Genomic DNA, 23,499 nt, shown 5'->3' with positions numbered 1-23,499 from the left:
TACCCTCCTTGACCTTGGTGGTTACTTAGATTACATGAATGAAATGAAAAATAGATTACACCATACCCTAATCAAGTCTTGTAAGAAGCTAAAGGACTACAGAACTACAGATCCCTGAGATGATTAGCACCAAAAGGAGAAAAGGATGAACTTGTTAGAGGTTTTGTTCTCTATGAAATCCAATAAAAGAAGTGGATATAGTGCAAATTTTTATGGAGCAATTTTAAAGGGAGAAGATATGTATTTGTACAAAAAAGGTTCAAAGTTGCTCATTTGAAAAGACATGGAGGATAATGAAAAGACATAGGAGTAAGTCCTCACTTAATGTGCACAGGTTCTTAAGAAACTGTGACTTTAAACAAAAGGACAAACAGCAGGTCCTCAACATTTTGTTCATTGTCATCTAGTTAAAACAATGAGAAAAAAATTGGTTTTGTTATATTGCTTCAAGTCCCAGTTTCCAAGAACCTACTGATATGTTAAGTGAGGACTTACTGTATACAAACCCAACCTAGCAGGGTAGACAGAAATGGCTTCCTTTTAAATAATCTGAAGTTTTAACAATGCTAATAATATAAAGCACATCCAAACAAACTTCTGTGGATGATCAATTTTAATACAATTATACATTCATGCTGTGGTGGTAACAACTTTCACATTATTTGTAGGACTACTTTTCTCAACTCATGACAAAGGCACAAACCAAAAGTATAAATTAACATTACAGTAAGTTTTACATGTGGACAAAGGACCAATCTGAAATATTAAATAGAAAATATCTGAATATGGATCAATTTGAACATATTTTCTTTCCAGAAAATATTTTTTCTTTTCAATATTGTCTCATTTTGCTATGATGGCAGTTTTGGGTGCCTGGTGAGTTACTCTTAATATCCATTCAACATGTAACATTTATAATTAAGCATTCACATACTGGATAGACAAAGAACCCAGATTTTTAAATACGTCTGATTTTTTAAAAATTATTTTATTTTTAAATGAATTCTGCTAAATGTCTTACTTTTCCATTTCAGTTAATCATGTGAAAATAAATGCTTTTTCTTCCCCTTATAGAATTCAGTAACTCAGCTACTTTACTTTAGATACGTGTGAATTTAACCAAGGATTATTAAACAAATAGAAAAAAAGCCATCCAATCATAGTGCTTAAAGGCAATGTAATATGTAAAATGTTAAAATCAGGCTGATTTATTTCCTTCATGGGAATTTTTGGTCTCAAAAGAAACAGGAGGTATTTAAAGAAACTGAAGCAACATAATACTACTTTGTCTTTAAAAAAAAAAACAAGCATTTAGCGATGCTGTTCTGCAGTTTATAAAATTAAGTGTTAAAACACCAAAAAGATGTTATTTTTAAGCATTTGTTAAGAATCCTTTCTCATGAGTCTCCGAATATTTGGAATGTATTTATAGAGTTATTAAAATATAATTCTGGGAAGAAACCAAGAAATTAACATTTTTATTCTATATGGCTTTATAAATCTAGGTCTTCTGGGTCATTAAGGTATTAAGCTTCAGTGTCTTTTTTTTTTTTTTTAGTCCTAAAGCAGCATGTTACTTCCCTGCTATTTCATGACCTGCAAAAGCTAATTATTAATAAACAACAAACTGCTCACCTTTTATTGTAATCACCCAATTACAATGTCAATGTTGGTTGACATTCATTAGATCTGGATTTCTCAAAGTGTATTTATCTAGGTCAAGAAAAACGGGCAGAAGGAAACTTCACCCAAATTATGTAGCAGTGTTAAGCAAATTCAGTTTTTGAGCCAAAATTAAATCATTTGTGTCTTCAAACTTTCCCTTGTAACTTTTCTTATAGCAGTGTAATTTTGCATTTTGGCCAAAGAGAGCTATTTTCTTTTGGCAGACAAAATCATGCTTCTGGAGAAACACTGACTTAGATCTATGGAATCTGTTTCCTTTTTAATAGAGCTCTAACAAATAGAGCTTTATATATTTATTTTATCCAAGTTGATCCTTTCAAAAAGACTGATTAATGAAAAATTTGAAATTTGCTCTGTAGTACATTTCTTATCCAATATACATAAATATGCTCAATTTAAAGCAATTTTCCAAAACAACTGGTTTTTGGCCAAGATTCAAGAAACCCCAGAATGTCTTATCCAAAATAATAAAAAACTCACAATTAAAAATTAAACAATAGTGCTTAAGTGTAATTTTGTTTCATTTTGTTTTAGAGATGAAGTCTCACTATGTTGCCCAGGTTGAAGTGCAATATCTAGTCTCAAACACAATCATGGTGAACCACAGCCTGGGCTCAAGCAATCCTCCTGCCTTAGCCTCCTGAGTAGCTGGAACTAAAGGCACACACCACCACACCTGGCTATGTTTTTAAAAACCACCTTTACACTACTGTACACTTTTGGACATCTGGAAACAAATATATGTTGACTCTCATGAGAAAAGTACTTGGTGACACATTAAAGAATGAGTCAAGGAGTTTACAAAAACACAAGAGGCAGGGTACAGTTATTCCAAAATGAGAGAAAACAGCATCGTACCTTTGCTTTTGTTTGAAGAGAAATGAAAATATTTCCACTTAAAATAGCTAGTTACTGTTAAAATGTCACCAAATTAGTTTAAAACATTACTCAGAAAAGCAGTTATTTCCAACAGTAACAATTTTAGTTACCTTTTATAAGAACTACGTTGTAACTTTCATTTTTAAGGGTCTTATATCTCCTCAGGATTATTACAAACCACCTTGTTAGATTTCAAATTAACTAATTCTAACTCAATCCAAATTAATAACTGCTCACATTCACAAGCAAAAAATACTATTGCACATTACACTCACATTTTAGGAATGTGTGCTTCCCCCCATACCCCAAAACTGACAATGCAGGTATGAATTACATCCCATAATCTGAATTTATAGCACTCAAAGTGCTTATGTTCTTCCAGTGAACAAGCTCATTAATATACCTGTAATCTCAAAATACTTCATGAACCCTGAAGTGATTCTCTATGGAAGGAGCTTCCTTTGTAAAATGAATTTGGCTAGTCACCTGCATACCAAAATCCCCAAGTATCTGAACAAATTTCTTGTGCTCCTTTCCAATCCAAGATCTCATTGGATCACGTACTTGGTAAGGTGTTACATGAGTGTGAACGATAATCCCTGTTTGTGCAAATTCTTTCAAGACTTCTGGATAAGTAACCCAAGTATTGCTTCCTCCAGAATGACCACCATCCAGCCAATACATTGTTCTTATGCTTTTGATAAAAGCATCTATGTTCTTGTCTTTCTTGGCTTCTTTCAATTCAAAAAGCAACTGATTCAAAACAACACAACCTTTACTGAATCCAATCAAAGTAAAAGATGCATCATTTAGTGATGGTGGATAAAAACTCATGGCAGATTCATCAGACTTTTCACAGGTCCTCACTTTTTCTCCCTGGCAACCATTCGTAGTATGAGAAGAACTGGATCTACAGTTAGATGCTATGGAGTCCTTATTCCAAACATTCAAACTTTTCTTTGATAAACTATTCTGACTTAAATTAAAAGCATTAACTAATAACATATAAAGGTGCTTAAAAGCTCCAAAGTCAGTATTGTGTTCTGGGGCACCAAACATGTTACTTTTCACAAAATTGTCATAGCAGCTGAATTTGTGCAAATGCATTCGGGAACATTTTATCACCCAAATGTAACTATTGGGGAACCGGTGGGCTAAAATGGTAGCAACATTTTCTAGACTCCAGTTTTCCCATTGATAATTCTCAGGATGACGAGTCATAATTTCATGGTAATTCTGAAAGGTAAGAAAGATGAAATAAGTATTAAATACATATTTACATAAAATGATTTCCACAAAACAGTTTCCATTTTTATTGTGGAGAAAGGATGTTACAATGACCTATGGTTAATATACACTAGAAATGAAAACTATAAATTTGTCATTACTTTCTAGTAATAAGATTTTTGAACCAATTACTTCTTCAGTTTAAGCCTGAAATCTATCAAGAGACAAGGAAATAAGATATACCTACATGGAACAGTAAAAAGTTTTTAAAAATTTAATTTTGAAGAGTTATAGATAATGTTTAACAAATTTTATTTTAGTATATACATATAATCAATTTTCCTAACACATCAACTGAAAATATAAATTTGGTTCACTAGATAGACTTTCTGACCAACACAGAATCTTAAAATATTTCCCTAAGTTGCCATTCTATACCCCTCCCTCTTTGGATTTCTCTAGCAACCTGAACAGTACATTCAATTTCAAATTTAGTATTATATACAAAGCTGCAATAAACATTATAGAAAACTCTTTGTACACATCTGTGATTATATCCTTAAATTCCTAGATATGGAAAAACTAGGTCAAAGAATATTTGTAATTTAAGTCTGGATTTCTATTCTTGCCTATTCATATCCTTTGCCTCTCATTCCCCACTTTTTGTGTGAGACAGGATCTCGCTCTGTCATCCAGGCTGGAGTGCAGTGGCATGATTATGGCTCACTGCAGCCTTGACCTACCGGGCTCAAGCAATCCTCCCTCCTCAGCCTCCCGAGTAGCTGGGACCACAGGTGCATATCATCACATGTAGCTAACGTTTTTATTCTTTGTAGAGAGAAGATCTCACTTTGTTGCACAGGCTAGTCTCAAACTCCTGGACTAAACCATCCTCCTACCTCATTCTCCCAAAGTATTGGTATTATAGGCATGAGCCACCATACCCAGCCTCCTTTGTCCTTTTGTATTTACACCTTATTTATAAGCATTCTATATATACTAACCATAACTTTTTGTTTAGGTCCTAGGATGTACATATAAACTGTTTTAATTTTACTCATACTGACTTTTTTTTGGGGGGGAGATTCATTCAAATTTACTCATTTGTTCTATAAAATTTACTGGATACCTACCAGTTGGGCAGGGAACAAAAGAGACTAAACCCTTGTTCACATGGAGCTCACATTCTACTGCAGAGATACACACAACAAACAACTCCACAAGTAAATAGAGCAGCACTGTCCAACAGAAATAAAACATGAGCCACATTTAAAATTTTCAAGCGCCAGATTTTAAAAAGTAAAAAGTTAACAGGTGAAACTAATTTTAATTTCTTTCTTGAGCTAAATATATACAAAATATCACAATCTCAACATGTTACCAATATTAAAAATTACTGGAGGATCTTAACATTCTTTTTTCCTTCCTAAGTGCTTGAAATCCAGTGTGTATTCATACTCATAGTACATCTCAATTTGGATGCTAAATTTTCATCAGAAATACTTGATCTGAATTTGAATCTCATAAAATTTACAGCTGAAAAAGTAAACTCATATACCCAACTTGTTCCAAATATACTTAAAAGTTTTCCATGAACTGAACTGGGTATCCATTTTTTAATATACATTTAAATTAACTGAAATTAAATACAGTTAAAAATTTCGTTCCTCTATTAAATTTAGTTCTTCAAGTGGACTAACTAACAACATTTTAAGTAGTCAACAGCCACAAGTGATTAGTGGCTACCATATTGGACAGTTCAAAACATATTAGACTTATAGCTTGGAAACATTTCAAAAATATATATATATATATATATAAGATGGTAGTAAGTACAACGGAACATAATAAGTAAAGCAGGAGAAAAGGAAGACAAGGTTTTGGAGAAGGTAGAAAATTATTAGTTAACACAGAATGGTCAGGAAAGGCTTCTCCATAAAGTGATAGTTTGAAAGGACCTGAAGGAACTCAGAGAGTGAACCACGTGGGTATTTCAGGCAGAAGGAACTACAACTGCAAAAGGCCCTGAGGTGGGAGCTTGCTGAACATAACCCAGACACAGCAGTGAGGTCAGTGTGGCTCCAGAGGAGTCAACAGTATCAAACGTGATCACAAAGGAGGGCAGAGAGATTGTTTAGGGAAGAGGAGAGGTGCTGACCAGGCTTTATAAGACACCACAAAGACTTTGCCTTTTGCTCTGAAAGGATCTGGAGCCAAGGGCTGATATAATACATGCTTTGAAAAGATTACTCTGGCTCCTAATAATGAAGGGGCAATAGCTGATACAAGGAGACCGTTAAAAGGTTACTGAAATAAAATCCTGATAAGAGAAGGCAGCTTGAACCAGAGTGGTCAGGTCCTGAATTTATTTTGGAGGTAGTGTCAACAGGATTTGCAGATGGACTGGATATAGAGGGTGAGAGAAAAATAAGATAAATGATGTGAGTTTTCCTAATTTCTAATGGTCATACACAGTATCTATCAGTTTTAAATACACTCTCCTTTTGACCTAGTAATTCGAGAAATTTATCTCATTGATATACTTACATATATGCATAAATAAATATGTATAAGGATATTTATCTCTGCTTCAAAAGAATGAGGCAGCTCTAGGAGTACTCCTACTCCTATGGGTTGTAAAATAAGGGCTAAAAAATCCAGTACACTATGCAACCATTTGTATTTTTAAAAAAAGCCTGAGGCTGGGGGCGGTGGTTCACGCCTATAATACCAGCACTTTGGGAGGCAGAGGCAGGCAAACTGCTTGAGTTTGAGACCAGCGTGAGCAACATGTGAAATCCTGTCTCTATTACAAAAAAAAAAAAAAAAAAAAACAAAAATTGGCAGGGTGTGGTGGTGTGCCCCTGTAGTCCCATATATATATATATATGTGTGTGTATATATATCTAACAGTAGCAGCCTTGGGGAAGGGAAGAGAAATGGGCAACTGGAGGGAATGGGGTGAAAGAATTACTTTTCAATGTAAAACCTTAAATAATCTGAACTTTTAGCAATATGCACATTTTCTCTATTTAAAAATTAAAACTAGTAAATACTACAAAAATTCAGTCTATATACAAAGGTATAGGTAAGATAGAAAAATCATCCATATAACCACCAATTAAAAATAATCATTATTAAAATTCTGATGTCTAGCAGTCCAGTTTTCTCTAGCATACACATATTCAAGTACGTATACAAGGGAGCATTCTTCTCCCCCACCAAGCAATAAGCTTATACATAGTTTTCACTTAAAAATATATTACAGGCATGGTTCCATATCAATATAGACTGGCATCATAATTTTTAAACATCTAAGGTTAATACTAATTTACACTTTCACTGGAATCATTAGAGTGCTTATTTTCCCACATCTTTACCCATCCTTAATGCTAATGGCTATTAGCATCAATTTTTAAAAATCCTTGCTACTATGATAAAATGATTTAATTTGCATGTTTTGATTTAATTTGCATGTTTTGATTTACTTTTGATTTAATTTGCATGTTTTGATTCCCAATCAGGTTAAACATTGTTAACTGGCAGTTTTCATTTTTCTTTTGTTAATTTTCTGTTCATGTCCTATGATAATTTTCCCACTATGATGTTCAATTCCTTCCTAAGTTATATTTCACTAATATTAGTAGTTTGAGCCATATATGTTAAAAATACTAATTCCCAGGCCAGGTGCAGTGGCTCATGCCTGTAATCCCAGCACTATGGGAGGCCAAGGCGGGCGGATCACGAGGTCAGGAGATGGAGACCATCCTAGCCAACATGGTGAAACCCTATCTCTACTAAAAATACAAAAATTAACCAGGCATGGTGGCACGTGCCTGTAGTCACAGCTACTTGGCAGGCTGAGGCAGAAGAATCACTTGAACCCGGGAGGTGGAGGTTGCAATGAGCCAAGACCGCGCCATTGTACTCCATCCTGGGTGACAGAGCAAGACTCCGTCTGAAAAAAAAAAAAAAAATGCGAATTCCTAGAAGGCCATCATTTGACCTTTTATGGATTCTGCTATTGCTTTCTGCACAATTATTTTATAATTAATGATACATACAATTATCATGAAATTATAGGCAGTTACATCTGGAAGGGCTCATTTAAATCCTTTTTATAGTTAAGGAACCTGAGGTCCTAGAAACTACAGTTATTTATATATTTATTTAGTTAATGAGCCAAAACGAACCTAGATTTTATGACTCTCAGTTTAGTCCCTACCACAGAGAAGGTGCTCTAAATCTAGAAACGTGATATTTTCCTTGCTCAGCCCCGGGTTCCACAGTTAGAGGAAGTAGAATGCTTATTCTAAGGAACTGTATGCAGTAAAATGTAAAGATGGAATCATTACTGTGTGTCAAAGCCCAGATCTGAGAACAATGGAAACACACTTTTATATTCTAAAAAGAGGCACCAGACACCCCTATACAAGTTACAAAAAGGTAGCCCAAACTGGTTCTGCAACCAAGGCTGTTACCCATGGCCAATCTACAGAAAAGGTTAAAGACTAAGGAAAGAGAGAGATTTCTTTCAAGAGAGTTTTTATCCTAGTTGGGAATGCAATGCACTATCCCCATAAGAGGTAAGGGGTGAAAGGCCATGCTTCTCATCCCCAGTGAGGCAGGCCACAAGAGAATCTCTTGAGAGTTTAAAGAATGCTTACTACTCCACAGTTAGATGCTTGCTGACCTGCAAAAACTCAGAGAGCCACTCCAAACTGTTATTGAAGTAAGGAACAAAGGATTTTTAGGAAATCTTGACATGTGTCTCCAAGAGTTTGTAGACAAATCATAGATTCAAACTAAGTGTTCTGCCCTTAGAGCAGAGCAAACTTCTGCTATGGTTTGAATGTGTCCACCAAAGTTCATGTTTTGGAAACTTAATCCCCAAAGCAACTATGATTAGAGGTGGGACCTTTAAGAGGTGATTAGGTCACAAGGGCTCTACTCTCATGAACGGATTAATGGTTCTTGATAAAAGGATGAATTTGGCCTCTCCTTCCCCTCCCCCACTCCCTAGTGCTCTCTTGCCCTTCTGCCTTCCACCATGAGATGACAGGGCAAGAAGGCCGTCACCAGATGCAGGCCCCTCCCAACCTCCAGAATCATGAGCTAAATAAATTTCTGTTTATTATAAACATAAAGGGCACATCTGAGGTAAGCAGGCTAGAATGACCAGAACAGGGTCCAGCCTAAGAGAGCTGCCTGATAAAGTACAGGAAGCTCCAAGGTACATGACCAGGACACACTACTCAGGGCATGATCATCTATAGATTCTAACCTTTAGGAAAGCAAAATTTTTAAAGAGTTAAAACTGGAATTGACTCAAATGTTTATGAGCTGCTGAATGGATAAACAAATTATATATCCATACATAGAATACTACTCTGTAAATAAAAGGAACAGACTACTGGCTGGGCACAATGGCTCATGCCTGCAATCCCAGCACTTTGGGAGGCCAAGGCAGGAGGATCACTTAACCCCTGGAGTTTGAGACCAGCCTAGACAACATAATGAGATCCTCGTTTCTACAAAAAATTTTATAAATTAGCCAGGTGTGATGGTGCATGCCTGTAGTCCCAGCTACTTGGGAGGCTAAGGTAGGACGATCGCTTGAGCCTGGGAGGTTGAGGCTGCAGTGAGCCATGATCACGCCACTGCATTTCAGCCTAGGTGACAGAGCGAGACCCTGTCTCAAAAAAAAAAAAAGAAAAATGAAAAAAACTATGGATACAGGTAACGAGATGGATGAATTTCAAAAGTATTAAACAGTGACACAAGTCACACACAAAAGACTACATACCGTATGACAAATTAACAAAATTCTAGAAAAAACAAAAACTATAGTGAAAGAAAGCAGATTAGTGGTTGGGAAAAGAAAACTGACCATAACAAAATTCTAGAAAAAGCACAAACTATAGTGAAAGAAAGCAGGTTAGTGGTTGGAAAAAGAAAACTGACCATAAAGGAGCACAGAGGTACTTTTTAGGAGAATGGAGATACTCTACAACATGAGTATGGTGGTTATATAATTCTAACACTTGTCAAAATTCACAAAATTGTACTCTTACTTAAAATACAAGGGCTGGGTGCAGTGGCTCATACCCGTAATCCCAGCACTTTGGGAGGCCCAGGTGGGCAGATCACTTGAGGTCAGGAGTTTGAGACCAGCCTGACCAACATGGTGATATCCCATCTCTACTAAAAATACAAAAATTAATCAGGCATGGTGGCACATGCCTGTAATCCCAGCTACTCAGGTGGCTGAGGCACAAGAATTGCTTGAACCTGGGAGATGGAGGTTGCAGTGAACCGAGACTGCACCACTGCACTTCAGCCTGGGCAACAGAGCAAGACTCCGTCTGAAAATATAATGATAATAAATAAATAAAAATAAAATAAAGGGGATACATATAATTATATACCCAAGGCTTTAAAAAGATAACTCAAAATGGGAAGCACCTACTTTAAAAAAATCTTGATCTCCCTTCAGAATCATTATTGCCAGATGAGAAAAACATAGATACCTAGAGAAATACAAAATACCATGGATATGAGGTTTGGTTGTGTCCCCACCAAAATCTCACCTTGAATTATAGTTCCCATAATCCCCACATGGGAGGGACCCAAAGGAAGATAATTGAATCATGGGGGCAGTTACCCTCATGCTGTTCTGGTGACAGTGAGTTCTTACGAGATGGTTTTATAAGGGGCTCATCCCTCTCTTTGCTCTCATTCTCTTTCCTACCACCATATGAAGAAGGGCATGTTTGCTTCCCCTTCCACCATGACTGTACGTTTTCAGAGGCATCCCCAGCCCTGTGGAACTGTGAGACAATTAAACCTCTTTGCTTTATAAATTACATAGTCTTGGGTATGTCTTTATCAGCAGCATGAGAATAGACTAATATAGTAAATTGGTACTGCAGATAGTGGGGTGCTGCTATAAGGATACCTGAAAATGTGGAAGCGACTTTGGAGCTGGGTAACAGGCAGAGGATGGAACAGTCTGTAGGGCTCAGAAGAGAACAGGAAAATGTGGGAAAGTTTGGAACTTCCTAGAGACTTGTTGAGTGGCTTTTGACCAAAATGCTGATAGTGATTTGTCTAGGCTGAAGTGCTCTCAGACAGAGATAATAAACTTCTAGGAACTGAAGCCAAGGTCACTCTTGTTATGGTTTAGCAAAGAGACTGGCAGCATTCTGCCCCTGCCCCAGAGATCTGTGAACTTTGACCTTGGGAGGGATGGTTTGAAATTGGAACTTATATTTAAAAGGGAAGCAGCACACAAAAGTTTGGAAAATTTGCTGCCTGATGATGCTATAAAAAAGAAAAATCCATTTTCTGAGGAGAATTTCAAGCAGACTGCAGACACTTGCATAAGTAACGAGGAGCCAAATGTTCATCACCAAGAAAAGGGGAAAAATGTCTCCAGGGCACGTCACAGATCTTCAGGGCAGCTCCTCCCATCACAGGCCCAGAGGCCTAAGAGAAAAAAATGGTTTCGTAGGCTGAGCCCAGGCCCTTGCTGCTTTGTGCAGTCTTGAAACTTCATGCCCTGTGTCCCAGTCGTGGCTAAAAGGGGTCAACATATAGCTCAGGCTGTTGCTTCAGAGTGTGCAAGCTCAAGTCTTGGTGGCTTACATGTGATGTTGGCCCTGTGGGTGCACAAAAGTCAGGAACTGAGATTGGGGAACCTCTGCTTAGATTTCAGAGGATGTATGAAAACATCTGGATGTCCAGGCAGAAGTCTGCTGCTAGGGCAGTATGGAAAAGAAATGTGGGGCTCTACATTTCCTCACTGGGGCACTGCCTAGTGGAGCTGAGAAAAGGGCCACCGTCATCCAGACCCCAGAATAGTAGATAAACCAACAGCTCGCACTGTGTGCCTGGAAAAGCTGCAGACACTCAATACCAGCCATGAAGGCAGCCTGGAGGGGGGCTGTACCCTGCAAAGCCACAGGGGTGGAGCTGCCCATGGCCATGGGAGCCCAGCTCTTACATCAGTGTGACCTAGATATGAGACATGGAGTTAAAGGAGATCATTTTGAGACTTTAAGGTTTAATGACTGTTCTATTGGATTTCGGACTTGCATGGGGCCTGTAGCCCCTTTGTTTTGGTCCATTTCTCCCATCTGGAATGGCTGTATTTACCCAATGCCTGTATCCCCATTGTATCTAGGAAGTAACTAACTTGCTTTTGATTTTATGGGCTCATAGGTGGAAGCGACTTGCCTTGTCTCAGATGAAACTTTGGACTTAGACTTTTGAGTTAATGCTAGAATGAGTTAAGACTTTGGGGAACTGTTGGAAGGGCATGGTTATGTTTTGAAATGTAAGGACATGAGATTTGTGAGGGGCTAGGAGTGGAATGATATGGTTTGGCTGTGTCCCCATCCAACTCTCATCTTAATAGTAGTTCCCATAATCCCCATGTGTTGTGAGAGGGACCCAGTGAGATGTAACTGAATCATGGGGGAGGTTACCCTCATGCTGTTCTCATAATACTGAGAGAGTTCTCATGAGATAGTTTTATAAGGGGCTTCCCCCACTTTGGTCTCATTCTTCTCCTTCCTCCTGCCATGTGAAGAAGGACTCATTTGCTTCCCCTTCTGCCATGATTGTAAGTTTCCTGAGGCCTCCCAGACCTGTGGAACTGATTCAATTAAACCTCTTTCCTTTATAAATTACCCAGCTTCAGGTATGTCTTTATTAGCAGCGTGAGAATGGACTAATATATATGGCCTTAGCTTTCTTGTAATTCAAATGATAAAGGACAAGTATAGAATTTTTAAAAAGGACATACAACAAAACATGACTGCAAAAGGAACATGAAGAAGTTAATAGGAATTAGGAGGACTTAAAATCATATGAAAAACCAGTTCCAATTAACACCAAATAATGAAACAGTATCAAGACAGGTGAAGCTTCAGGCCAGGTGTGGTGGCTCACGCCTATGATCCCAGCACTTTGGGAGGCTGAGATGGGAGGATCACCTGAGGTCAGCAGTTTGAGACCAGCCTGGTCAACATGGTAAAACCCCATCTCTACTAAAAATAAAAAAATTAAAAATTAAAAAAAAAATTAGCCAGGCATGGTGGCATGCACCTGTAGTCCCAGCTACTCAGGAGGCTAAGGCAGGAGAATCACTTGAGCCTGGGAGGTGGAGGATGCAGTAAGCCAAGATCATGCCATTGCACTCCAGCCTGGGCAACAGAGCAAGACTCCATCTCAAGGAAAAAAAAAATATATAGGGAAAGCTTCTAATACTATCTTATAAAATTCTGTTTAGCCCTAATCTGTTCAATATTTATTCAAATTAAGAATAAGGCTATAACAAGAATGCTCAGCCAGGTGTGGTGGCTCATGCTTGTAATCCCGACACTTTAAAAGGCTGAGGCGGGAGGATCACTTGAACACAGGAGTGGGCAACACAGTGAGACCCTGTCTCTGTAAAAAATAATAATAAAAGAAAATAAATAAATAAAATAGAATGTCTATAGGCATTCTAAAAGGATCAACACAATAAAAAGACGGGCTGTATTTAACAGCGAAAATTTCATCAGGATAAATATTAGGCTCAAAAGAATCAAGTACAAAAATACAGATGAGGAAATCAGCCTAATAGCATTTTATATAATAGCCAACACATTTCAAGTACTTCATGCATTGTTCAAAGCAACTCACAAATACTCATTTATACAACATGTCATCTACTGCACACCTATTACATGCCGCTGTTAAGCATCACAGATTATATCAGTGAACAGACATGAGCTTATTTATATTTTAGTGGCAGAAGGCAAACAAAACTCAAAACGAAAAGTAACTAGTATAGTAAATGCAATGGGTAAAAATAAAGAAGAAAAGTTTATAGGAAGCCTATATATACTATGATTATTACACAGAATGGTCAGAAAAGGTCTCAGAGAGGCAGAGTCTTGAGCAGACCCAGAAGAGGTGAGGTAATAAACCTATAAGTCATCTACTTGGAAGGCTGCTGCAGGCAGTATGCACAACGCTTTTTAGGTATAGTGTGCCTGACATGTTTGAGCAACACCAAGAAAGCCAGAGAGGCTGGAGAAAAGTAAACAGAAAAAGGAGACCAAGTCAGATAGGTAACAGGGTGGGAAAAGATAGAGATAATGAAAAGCCTTGCAGGACAGGACATTAACATGAAGGACTCTGGCTTTTACTCTGAGTGACATGGGAAGTGATTGCAGTTTTAAGCAGATGTGGAATGATTTGACTTACATTTTTCAATCGTTATTCTGATTAGATACACTGAAAAGGTGAAGCCATTAGATTTGATATGAGGTATGAAAGACTTCTAATGGATGACTTCAAGATTTCTATCTTGAGCAACTGAGAAGGTAAAGTTTCCATTAATGACATGAGGAAGACTGCACAGGGGTGAAGATCCAGAGATTTTAGGTTTAGGATATCTATTAAATATCCAAAAGGAAATAATCTTGCATATAACTGGTTGGCCTAAAGTTTGGGGAGTATGTGTAGGCTAGATACACAAACATTGAGGGGTGTCAGTGTACAGGTAGTGAGTAAAGCCATGAGACTGAAGGGAGTGAACACAGACAGAGGAAACGTGGAGGAACAGACGACTAGGATACTCCAATACTTTTTAAAGTCACCAGAGAGACGAGAAGGGACCAGAACTCATTGAGTATTCACATATTTAATCTCCATTGACACCTTATAAATTATTATTCTTATTTTATAGTTGAAGTACCTGAAATACAGAGAGATGTAACAATTGTCCAAGGACTTTATACCTAAATATAAAGTTCTAAATCAGGGTTCAAACCCAGTAAATCTGGCCTCAAACTGCATGTAAGACTTTTTAGACCTCCTCTGAAGTCTTGTACTATACATCTTGGCTGGCACACTTTAAAACACTTTAGGAGGTGCTCAATAAATGTTATCATTATCATCATCATTATTTTAGGAATGCATGCAGTAATTGTTCCACAAAATTATTCTGATAGTCAGAAATGTCACATGCTATTTTCCCAATCTGAGCCACAAGGGCACCAAGTCAGTAAGTGACTTTTTTTTCTCTTAAATCTAAGTACTAGTTGTTTTTTTTCTTTATTCTCTCTCTTTTTTTTTCCAGTTTTTATTAGCAGTCAACTAAACCAGTCAGCTATTTTGAGGGCAAAAGAAAATACTATATATATGTGTGTGTGTGTGTGTGTGTGTGTACATATATATCTTAATCATTATTTGACTCAGAGCACAAAGTTTCTAAGTATGTCATTTTAAGGCATCAATTTTGAAAATAAACGACTGTAATTTCATAGTATAAGAAACACATCTAGGCCGGGCGCAGTGGCTCACGCCTGTAATCCCAGCACTTTGGAAGGCCAAGGTGGGCAGATCACCTGAAGCCGGAAGTTTGAGACCAGCCTGGCCAACATGGTGAAACCCCATCTCTACTAAAAATATAAAAATTAGCCCAGGGTGGTGGCGCACGCCTGTAATCCCACCTACTTGGGAGGCTGAGGCACGAGAATCACTTGAGCCGGGGAGGCGGAGGTTGCAGTGAGTCGAGACTGCACCATTGCACTCCAGCCTGGGCAACAGAGCGAGACTCCATCTCAAAAAAACAAAAAAGAGAAACTACACCTAGCTATATTCTAGCTTTACCTGTCTAGAACTTTCTATGATGATGGATTATTTTCTATGATAATGCTATATATCTGTGCTGTCCAATACAGTACACACAAGCCATCTGTAGCTACTGAGCACTTGAAATGCAGCTAACATGACTAACTGGATTTTTAGTTTTATTTAATTTTAATTAATTCAGATAGCTATATATATACGGCTAATGGCTACCATATTAAATAATGCAACTTTAGATTAAGACCCAGTTTTCAGGGCAACATAACCACGGATATTTGCCTGCAGCTATAAAATAATAAACATAACATGCAAATGTACAAAATGAGGTGACCATCAAAACATTGACACGCTTAATAATCATTATCCCTTTTCTTCCATCCCCACTCTTTTTTAGTGTTACTGGGTGTCGTACCTTCATGTTTGATTTTTAATTACTGCCACCGTTTTCTAAACACTACGTGCTAACTTAATTTGAAAGCCATCTCTGTCCCCTGCCCAACACACACACACACACACACACAGAGGGTTCTCTGAAAAACCAAATTATAGAATGAATATACAAGATGCGTCTCATTCCCTGTCTCAAATTCCGCCTCCTGGAAGCCTGGACCGACAGCTGGCTCTTTCGAAATCGTAGCCCTCGTCCGACACCTTCCCCATGGGGTTCTATGGACAAAGGGCGCCAGGGGCGTGGAAGCCACGGTTTTGGATTTCGTGGAGTAAGGGAAGAGCCACCCTTAGTGAATGTGGGGGTGTGTTCAGGCAAGGAAAGGAACCAGGCAGCAACTACGAGGGAAGAATCCAGTGACCGCGTCCGTATACACGAGAAGAGGGAACAGATACCCAAGCAGGCCCCGAGTTACCTGCACATCCCCAGGGAAATAGAGGACGTGATGCTGGCGCGGCGGCTGCGGCTCCTCCTTCGCCGGGTCCCCGGGGAGGTCCTGGCGCTCCAGTCCCTCCCCGCCCGCCGCCAACAGGAGCAATTCGTTGCTGCGCTGCGGATCGGCTCCAGGCACGGTGGACAGCTGCAGGCACTGCCGGCGGCGCACCTCGGCCGAGAGGGAGCATCGCGCGCCGCTGCTGCCGCCCGGGTTCATGGTTCTGGCCTGAGAGCACGACGAGGCGTTTCCGATTCCGAGCTGCGGCAGCAGAAGCAGCAGCGGCGGCGGCGACCGCAGGAGCCTGAACCCCCACATGGGTCGCCGCTGCGAGAGCGGTTCGGAGGTGGAGGGTGGCGGGGGGGTTCCTGAGGGAGGGACTTCAGCAAGCGGCCCAACGGTCGGCGGCCGCGGCCCGGCCGGGAGCCGGCGCTGAAGCGACGACGTCAGAGGCCGACGACCGCGCGCAGCGTGCGTAAGGAAAGGAAGGGAGGGGTGTGCGCGAAATCGGACTTGGGATCCTGGAGAAGACGGTGGGCGTGGCTTGAGGAACGGCGTTTGTGATTGGTGGGTTCTGCCGCGGCCGGGAAGTTCGAACAGAAGTCTGGGGACGAGTCGGCGAAGAGCAGAGTTGAACTGAGTACTCCCAGCTAGAGCAAGCGGCAGTTGGAGCGCATGCGCAGCAGCAAGGGCGGCCGCAGGTCGCCGTTCAATAATACGAAACGTATAGACTTTTGAGTATACCAAGCTCCCTGTTTCTGTGGGTTCACCTGAGATTTATCTGGTCTTTCGGGCCTTAAAAGGGAGACAGTCCCAAAGATGTGAGTAATTCTGACCTATCGAGGATTCCGTGGGAAGTCTTCTACATGCCCTGAAGGAAGGGAATCTCTTTCCTCATACCCTGAGTTTCCTGAGTACAATTATTATAGATATACGAAGATCTCTATGCTCATGGGGAATTTGCGGTTAGATATGAAGCTAATTCATCTCTGCTTGGTAGCGGGGAACAGGGCACATGGTCTAGGACAGGAAAAAACGGGGCGAGGCACTACGCATTACTTGGTGTTTGCAACCGATGAGATTTGCTACTTGGAGGTTTTCAAAAACTAAACAGTGTAGGAAAGTCATGTGTGTCCAGCAACTATCTGTGTCCAGTTGAGTAGGAATAAGATTTGGGGAAATATATGCTCAGGCCTGTAATCCGAGCGCTGTAGGAGGCCAGGCAGAGGATCACTTGAGTCCAGCAGTTTGAAACCAGGCTGGGCAACATAGGGAGGCCTTGTCTCTACTAAATTTTTTATTTTTTTTTAATTAGCCGGGCGTGGTGGTGCATGCCTATAGTCCAAACTACTGGGAGGGCTGAGGTGGGAGATTGGATCGCTTGAGCCCAGGAGTTGTATGCTGCGATGAGTTGTGATCTCACCACTGCACTCCAGCCTGGGCAACAAAAGCAGACCCTGTCTCAAAAAATAAACCAAAAACAAACAAAACAGGGAAATGTGTGCATGCGAGGATGAGATGCAAGTACTTGTGAGGCAAAGCACTGTAAAGAGAATATTAATGAAAATTACAAAAACTACAGCCAACATTTGTTGAGGGTTTACTATAGGCCAGAAATCTAAGCACTTTGTATATAATTGTTCGGAGTTTATATATGTGTATTTAAGCACACATACTGTTTTCTTTGGTCTACATATGCAAATATTAACAAATGGCTTGGAGTAGACATAAATGAGCAAATGATAAAATATGTGTTTTTATATATATAGACTTAGTGATATATATACAGATTTATATATATTTATATAGATATATAGATATATATAGATTTAGTATGCTAACCTACTCTGGTCTAAATAATTGCATTCCATCTGACATCAAAATATTGTTATCAATCAAAAATTAATTACTAAGGAGATCTGCTGCTTTCTAAAATAACTGGTTAAAAACAAGTAGAGGTTAATTATACAATAATTAGTATATAATGACATTTAGGCAACCTGACTTCACTCTGTTTTGCCAATTGCATACATGTTACTTTCCATTGTTAGATAGAGAATTGCTGAAATGTTATCTAAAAGTCCAAACATGTACATGCATTGCAAAAGCAGCTTTTGATTTGTGGTCTTGTTTTTAGCTTGACCTTTTAATGAAATCTATTTTTATTTTTATTTTTATTTTTTTGAGACAAGGTCTTGCTTTGTCGCCCAGGCTGCAGTACAGTGGCACAGTCTCGGCTCACTGCAATCTCCACCCTGCAGATTCAAGTGATTCTCCTGCCTCAACCTCCCTAGCAGCTGAGATCACAGGCGTGTGCCACCACACCCAGCTAATTTGTGTATTTTTTTAGTAGAGACAGGGTTTCTCCACATTGACCATGCTGGTCGCAAACTCCTGACTTCAGGTGATCTACCCACCTTGGCCTCCCAAAGTACTGGGATTACAGGCAGGAGCCACCATGCCCTGCCTTAATGAAATCTATTCTTATTGAAGAGGATGGAGAATGTGTTTTAGAAGGAAAATTGTAGCAAATATTAAATACTACAGAGTTGTCTCAGTATTGCTAAAATAATTAAGGTCTTTAAGAAATACCAGTAAGGATTTAAAGAGTAAAGAAACAGACTAAAGTTAGCACAAATGTTTCCCTACAGCCAAGGGATTTGTACAGCCCTATAGGAGACACCTCCAGAGAAAGTAACAGCTCTCAATTGATTCACTGAGGTATGTATGTCATTTATGGCAAGTCATTGCCACTGCAATTCCTTCTCACAGATCCCCTTGATATTACTGTAATATCTATTTTCTGTCTCCATCCCTTCTGTCTTCTTCTAGGAGACCAATTTTGTAAATCACTACTTTTCTAACAACACTGGCACAGATGGCCCAGCATTCTCCCTTTTCTCAGAGCTGGTTTTCCATCCCAGAAAGAGGTCCCAGAAAGTTACTCTAATCAGTTGTGTGAGTTTTCTCTTCTCTAACTGGTAAGGGTTCTGCACAGGGATTAGATTAATGCTAATAGTGTCCAAAAGGCTATAGCTTGCCTCTGGACTCTTGAGAGCTCTCCCTTTTTAATGCTATTCAATATAATAGAAAAGTTGCAAAATTAGAAGGAATCTGAGAAAGACTAATTTACAATGGAAAGGACAGCATTAAAAGGTACAAACTCCAATATCTACAGGGGCCAGGTCTATATTATAAATAGTAAAATTGGCCACAAGTAAACAATGGGAAATGTAAACCCTGGCAAACTAGAGAGATGTCATATTTGAAGAAGGCAGTCACTATTCACTGCTAGCCAGTTGTAAAATGAAGGCAACATTTTGCTAAACCTTCAAACTTGTTAAGAGATTTCTCGACACAAATCAGATACAGATTTTTATGTTTCATTTGCCAACCTGTAAATGTTGACAACTAATTAAATTTGCTTGCAAAACACTGTATTAAATGCACATATAGACTATATTTGGCCTATGGGCCACAAATGTACAACTTCTCTACTAAAAGGTGAAATGACTGGATACAGAAAGGCAGGAGATCGGGGGAAGAAAAAGACAAGACAGAAAAAACCGGGCATAGTGGCTCACACCTGTAATCTCAGCACTTTGGGAGGCTGAGGCAGGCGGATCACTTGAGGTCAGGAGTTTGAGACCAGCCTGGTGAACATGGTGAAACCCCATCTCTACTAAACAAACAAAAATTAGCCGGACATGGTGGTGGGCACCTGTAATCCCAGCTACTCAGGAGGCTGAGGCAGGAGAATCACTTGAACCTGGGAGGCGGAGGTTGCAGTGAGCCAAAATTGCTCCACTGCACTCCATCCTGGGCAACACAGTGAGAGTCTGTCTTAAAAAAATAAAATAAAATAAAAGGGCAAAACCCCTTAAATGTGACTTTCTGTGAGCAATTGAGAGGGAAAAGAATGTGGAAATGATTTTAAGAAGTTCTGTGAGATTTTAATTGGATCACATTTGATGTTCTTTAAGAGATTTAAAAAGTTTTACTTTTAAAAAATTATTCTTGGTTTTGAACAGGTATTTTTTTGTGTTTTAATAAGCTTCTTTGCCAAAACTGGGCCTTGAGAGGAACAGGCTTCATATGAGGTGTGCCACTCTAGCATATAATTTGGCTCCCAAAATGCTCAATAAAATAAAAATTAGAGAATGGAGCATTTGGGGATTTGAAAGCTTATTTGGCTAGTTTCACCAGCTAAGCAACACCATGTACACTGTTCCTGTGGTATATAATTTATTAGAGACCTACTTCCTCAAAATGCAAATCACTGCATATCAAGAAGGCTTTGGCTAAAGTCATGAAGATTTACTCCTATTTTTTTCTTCTAAAAATTTTATAGTTTTAGCTCATATATTTAGTTCTACACCCCCTTTTGAGTTTTGAATGCTTCGAAGAAGGGGTCCAACTTCATTTTGTGTGTGTGTGTGTGTGTGTGTGTGTCTATGCAGTTGGCCCTGTACCACTTGTTAAAAGGCTTTTTTTTTTCCCCCATTGAGTTATCTTGGCACCTTTGTTGAAAAACATTTGACCGTAAATTTAAGGTCTATTTCTAGACTCTCAATCCTATTTTACTGTTTTACATGCCTATCCTCATACCAATATGCACTGTCTTGATTATTGTAGCTCTGTAGTAAGTACTGAAATGGGGAAATGTGAGCCCTCCAACTTTGATCATTTTTTTCAAGATTGTTTTGGCTATTCTGGGTTCCTTGCATTTCCATATACATCTTAGGGTCAGCTTAAACATTTTTGCAAAAGAGGCAGTTGGAATTCTGATCTCATATTCTCATATATGGCACCAAAAGCACAAGAGTAAAAAAAAGGGGGGGGGGCATATCAGACTTTTATCTAATTAGAAAAAGTTTAGTGCTTCAAAGGATACCAATAGAAAATGAAAAGACAACCCACAGAATGAGAGAAATTATTTGGATATAACATATTGGTTGTGTTAGTCCATTTTATATTGCTCTAAAGGAATACCAGAAATTGGGTAATTTATTAAAAAAAACGGAGCAGGTTTATTTGACTCACAGTTCCGCAGGCTATAAAAGAAGCATGGCACCATCATCTGCTTCTGGTGAGGCCTCAGGAAGATTTTACCCGTGGCAGAAGAGAAAAGGAGCTGGCATGTCACATGTCAAGAGAGGTAGCAAGAGAGAAGGGAGGAGATCCTAGGCTCTTTTTAACAACCACATCTCATGTGAGCCTACAACCACTCATTACCATAGGGAAGGCACCAAGCCATTGGCTACAGATTTGCCCCCATGACCCAAACACCTTCCATTAGATCCTGCCTCCAGCATTGGGGATCACATCTCAACATGAGATTCAGAGGGGACAAACCTCCAAACTATACCATTGGTTAAAGGATTTATATCCAAAACATAAAATCCATTCTTACTACTCAGTAATAAAAAGAAAACCCAATTTTTTAAATGGGTAAAGGATCTGAATAGACATTTCACAGAAGATATACAAATAAACAATAAGCACATGAGAAGATGCTCAACACCATTAGCCACTAGGGAAATGCAAATCAAAACCCTAAGAGATACCACATTATATCCACCAGGATGGTCACAGTAAAAAGATAGATAATAAAAAATGTCAACAAAAAGTTGGGTATTCATGCATTGCTCATAAGAATGGTGTAGTGGCTTTAGAAAACAGTTTGATAGTTTTCAAAATGTTAAATATAGATTTATCATGTGACCCAGCAATTCTACTCTTTGGTATATATTCAACAGAAATGAAAATATATAACCACACAGCAACTTGTTCACAGATGTTTATAGCAGTACTATTTGTAATAGCCAAAAAGTAAAAACAACACAAATGTGTATTAACTGATAAATGAATAAAAAATGTCATATATTCATACAATATATTGATTTATTGAATAATAAAATATTAATCAATAATAACAAAAAGGAATTAGCCTGGGCACAGTGGCTTATTCCTGTAATACCAACACTTTGGGAGGCTGAGGCAGGAGAATTGCTTGAGCCCAGGAGTTCAAGACCAGCCTGGGCAACATAGTGAGACACTGCCTCTATTTTTTTTAAGTAATTAAATACTGATCTAAGCTACAACATGAATGAATTATGAAAACATGCTAAGTGAAGGAAGCTAGTCACAAAAGACTACATATTATATGAGTCCATTTTTATTAGTGCTCTAAAAATTGAGTATCTATAGATTCAGAAGTTACATTAGTGATTACATAGGGCTGGCGAGAAGAGGAACTAATTAAAACCTGGTCACCAAGTCCACTTAAGGGGAGGAGAATTACCTTGCACCTTTTGAAAAGGCTCTACCTCTTGAGGGGAGGAGTATCCAAACTCTTGTAGACATATTTTAAAACAACCATACCCAAGCTCACGCTAGACCCATCAGAATTCAGAGAACTTTGAACTTAAGCACAAGGTGAATAAAAAATAAGGTACAGCCGAGTGCGGTGGCTCATGCCTGTAATCCCAGCACTTTGGGAGGCCGAGGCGAGTGGATCACAAGGTCAGGAGTTCAAGACCAGCCTGACCAACATGGTGAAACCCCATCTCTACTAAAAATACAAACAAAAATTAACCGGTTATGGTGGCAAGCTCCTGTAATCCCAGCTACTTGGGAGGCTGAGGCAGGAGAATCGCTTGGAGGCAGGAGAATCGCTTGAACCCAGGAGGCAGAGGTTGCTCTGAGCCGAGATCGTGCTGTTGCACTCTAGTCTGGGTGATGAGAGAGACTCTGTAGGAAGAAAGAAAGAAAGAGAGAAAGAAAGAGAGGGAAGGAGGGAAGGAGGGAGGGAGGGGAAAGAAAGAAAGAAGGCTTAGCTAAGACTAGATTATTGTCAAGTCCAACAGAGCTTAAAGGTTAAAAAAATGATTATATGAGACTAAAACATAACCTTTATCTTGAAAAACCTGGGGAGCCACTGAAGAATTTTAAATAGGGAAACTCATGATCAGGTCTGCACTTTAGAAAGATCACTGTTACAGCAGTATGGAGAAGAAATTGAAGGAGGCAGAAATGCAGTCAAGGGAAGCCAGTTGGACAGCTACTTCAGTACTCCATATATGTCTTATTATTTATTGTCACAATAATGCTGTATATATAACAAACCAATCTCAAATTCAGTAGCATAAAACAATAGTACTTATCATTGCTTATGAAC

The 23,499-nt window shown here is 39.0% G+C and overlaps 1 protein-coding gene across 1 annotated transcript; it reads right to left on the bottom strand.

Annotated features, from left to right (window-relative positions):
- Positions 1 to 595: 595 nt before the first annotated feature.
- Positions 596 to 16,802, bottom strand: C12H2orf69 (chromosome 12 C2orf69 homolog). The gene is made up of 2 exons (XM_025404744.1): positions 16,302 to 16,802; positions 596 to 3,801 (listed from the first exon to the last, which is right to left on the bottom strand). The coding sequence occupies exons 1-2, from the start codon at positions 16,635 to 16,637 to the stop codon at positions 2,977 to 2,979; spliced, it is 1,161 nt and encodes a 386-aa protein (XP_025260529.1). The 5' UTR covers positions 16,638 to 16,802; the 3' UTR covers positions 596 to 2,976.
- Positions 16,803 to 23,499: the final 6,697 nt, after the last annotated feature.

The sequence above is a fragment of the Theropithecus gelada genome, chromosome 12, assembly GCF_003255815.1.
Source record: "Theropithecus gelada isolate Dixy chromosome 12, Tgel_1.0, whole genome shotgun sequence".
Taxonomy (NCBI): domain Eukaryota; kingdom Metazoa; phylum Chordata; class Mammalia; order Primates; family Cercopithecidae; genus Theropithecus; species Theropithecus gelada.
This window is presented reverse-complemented; position numbering and strand designations above follow the sequence as displayed.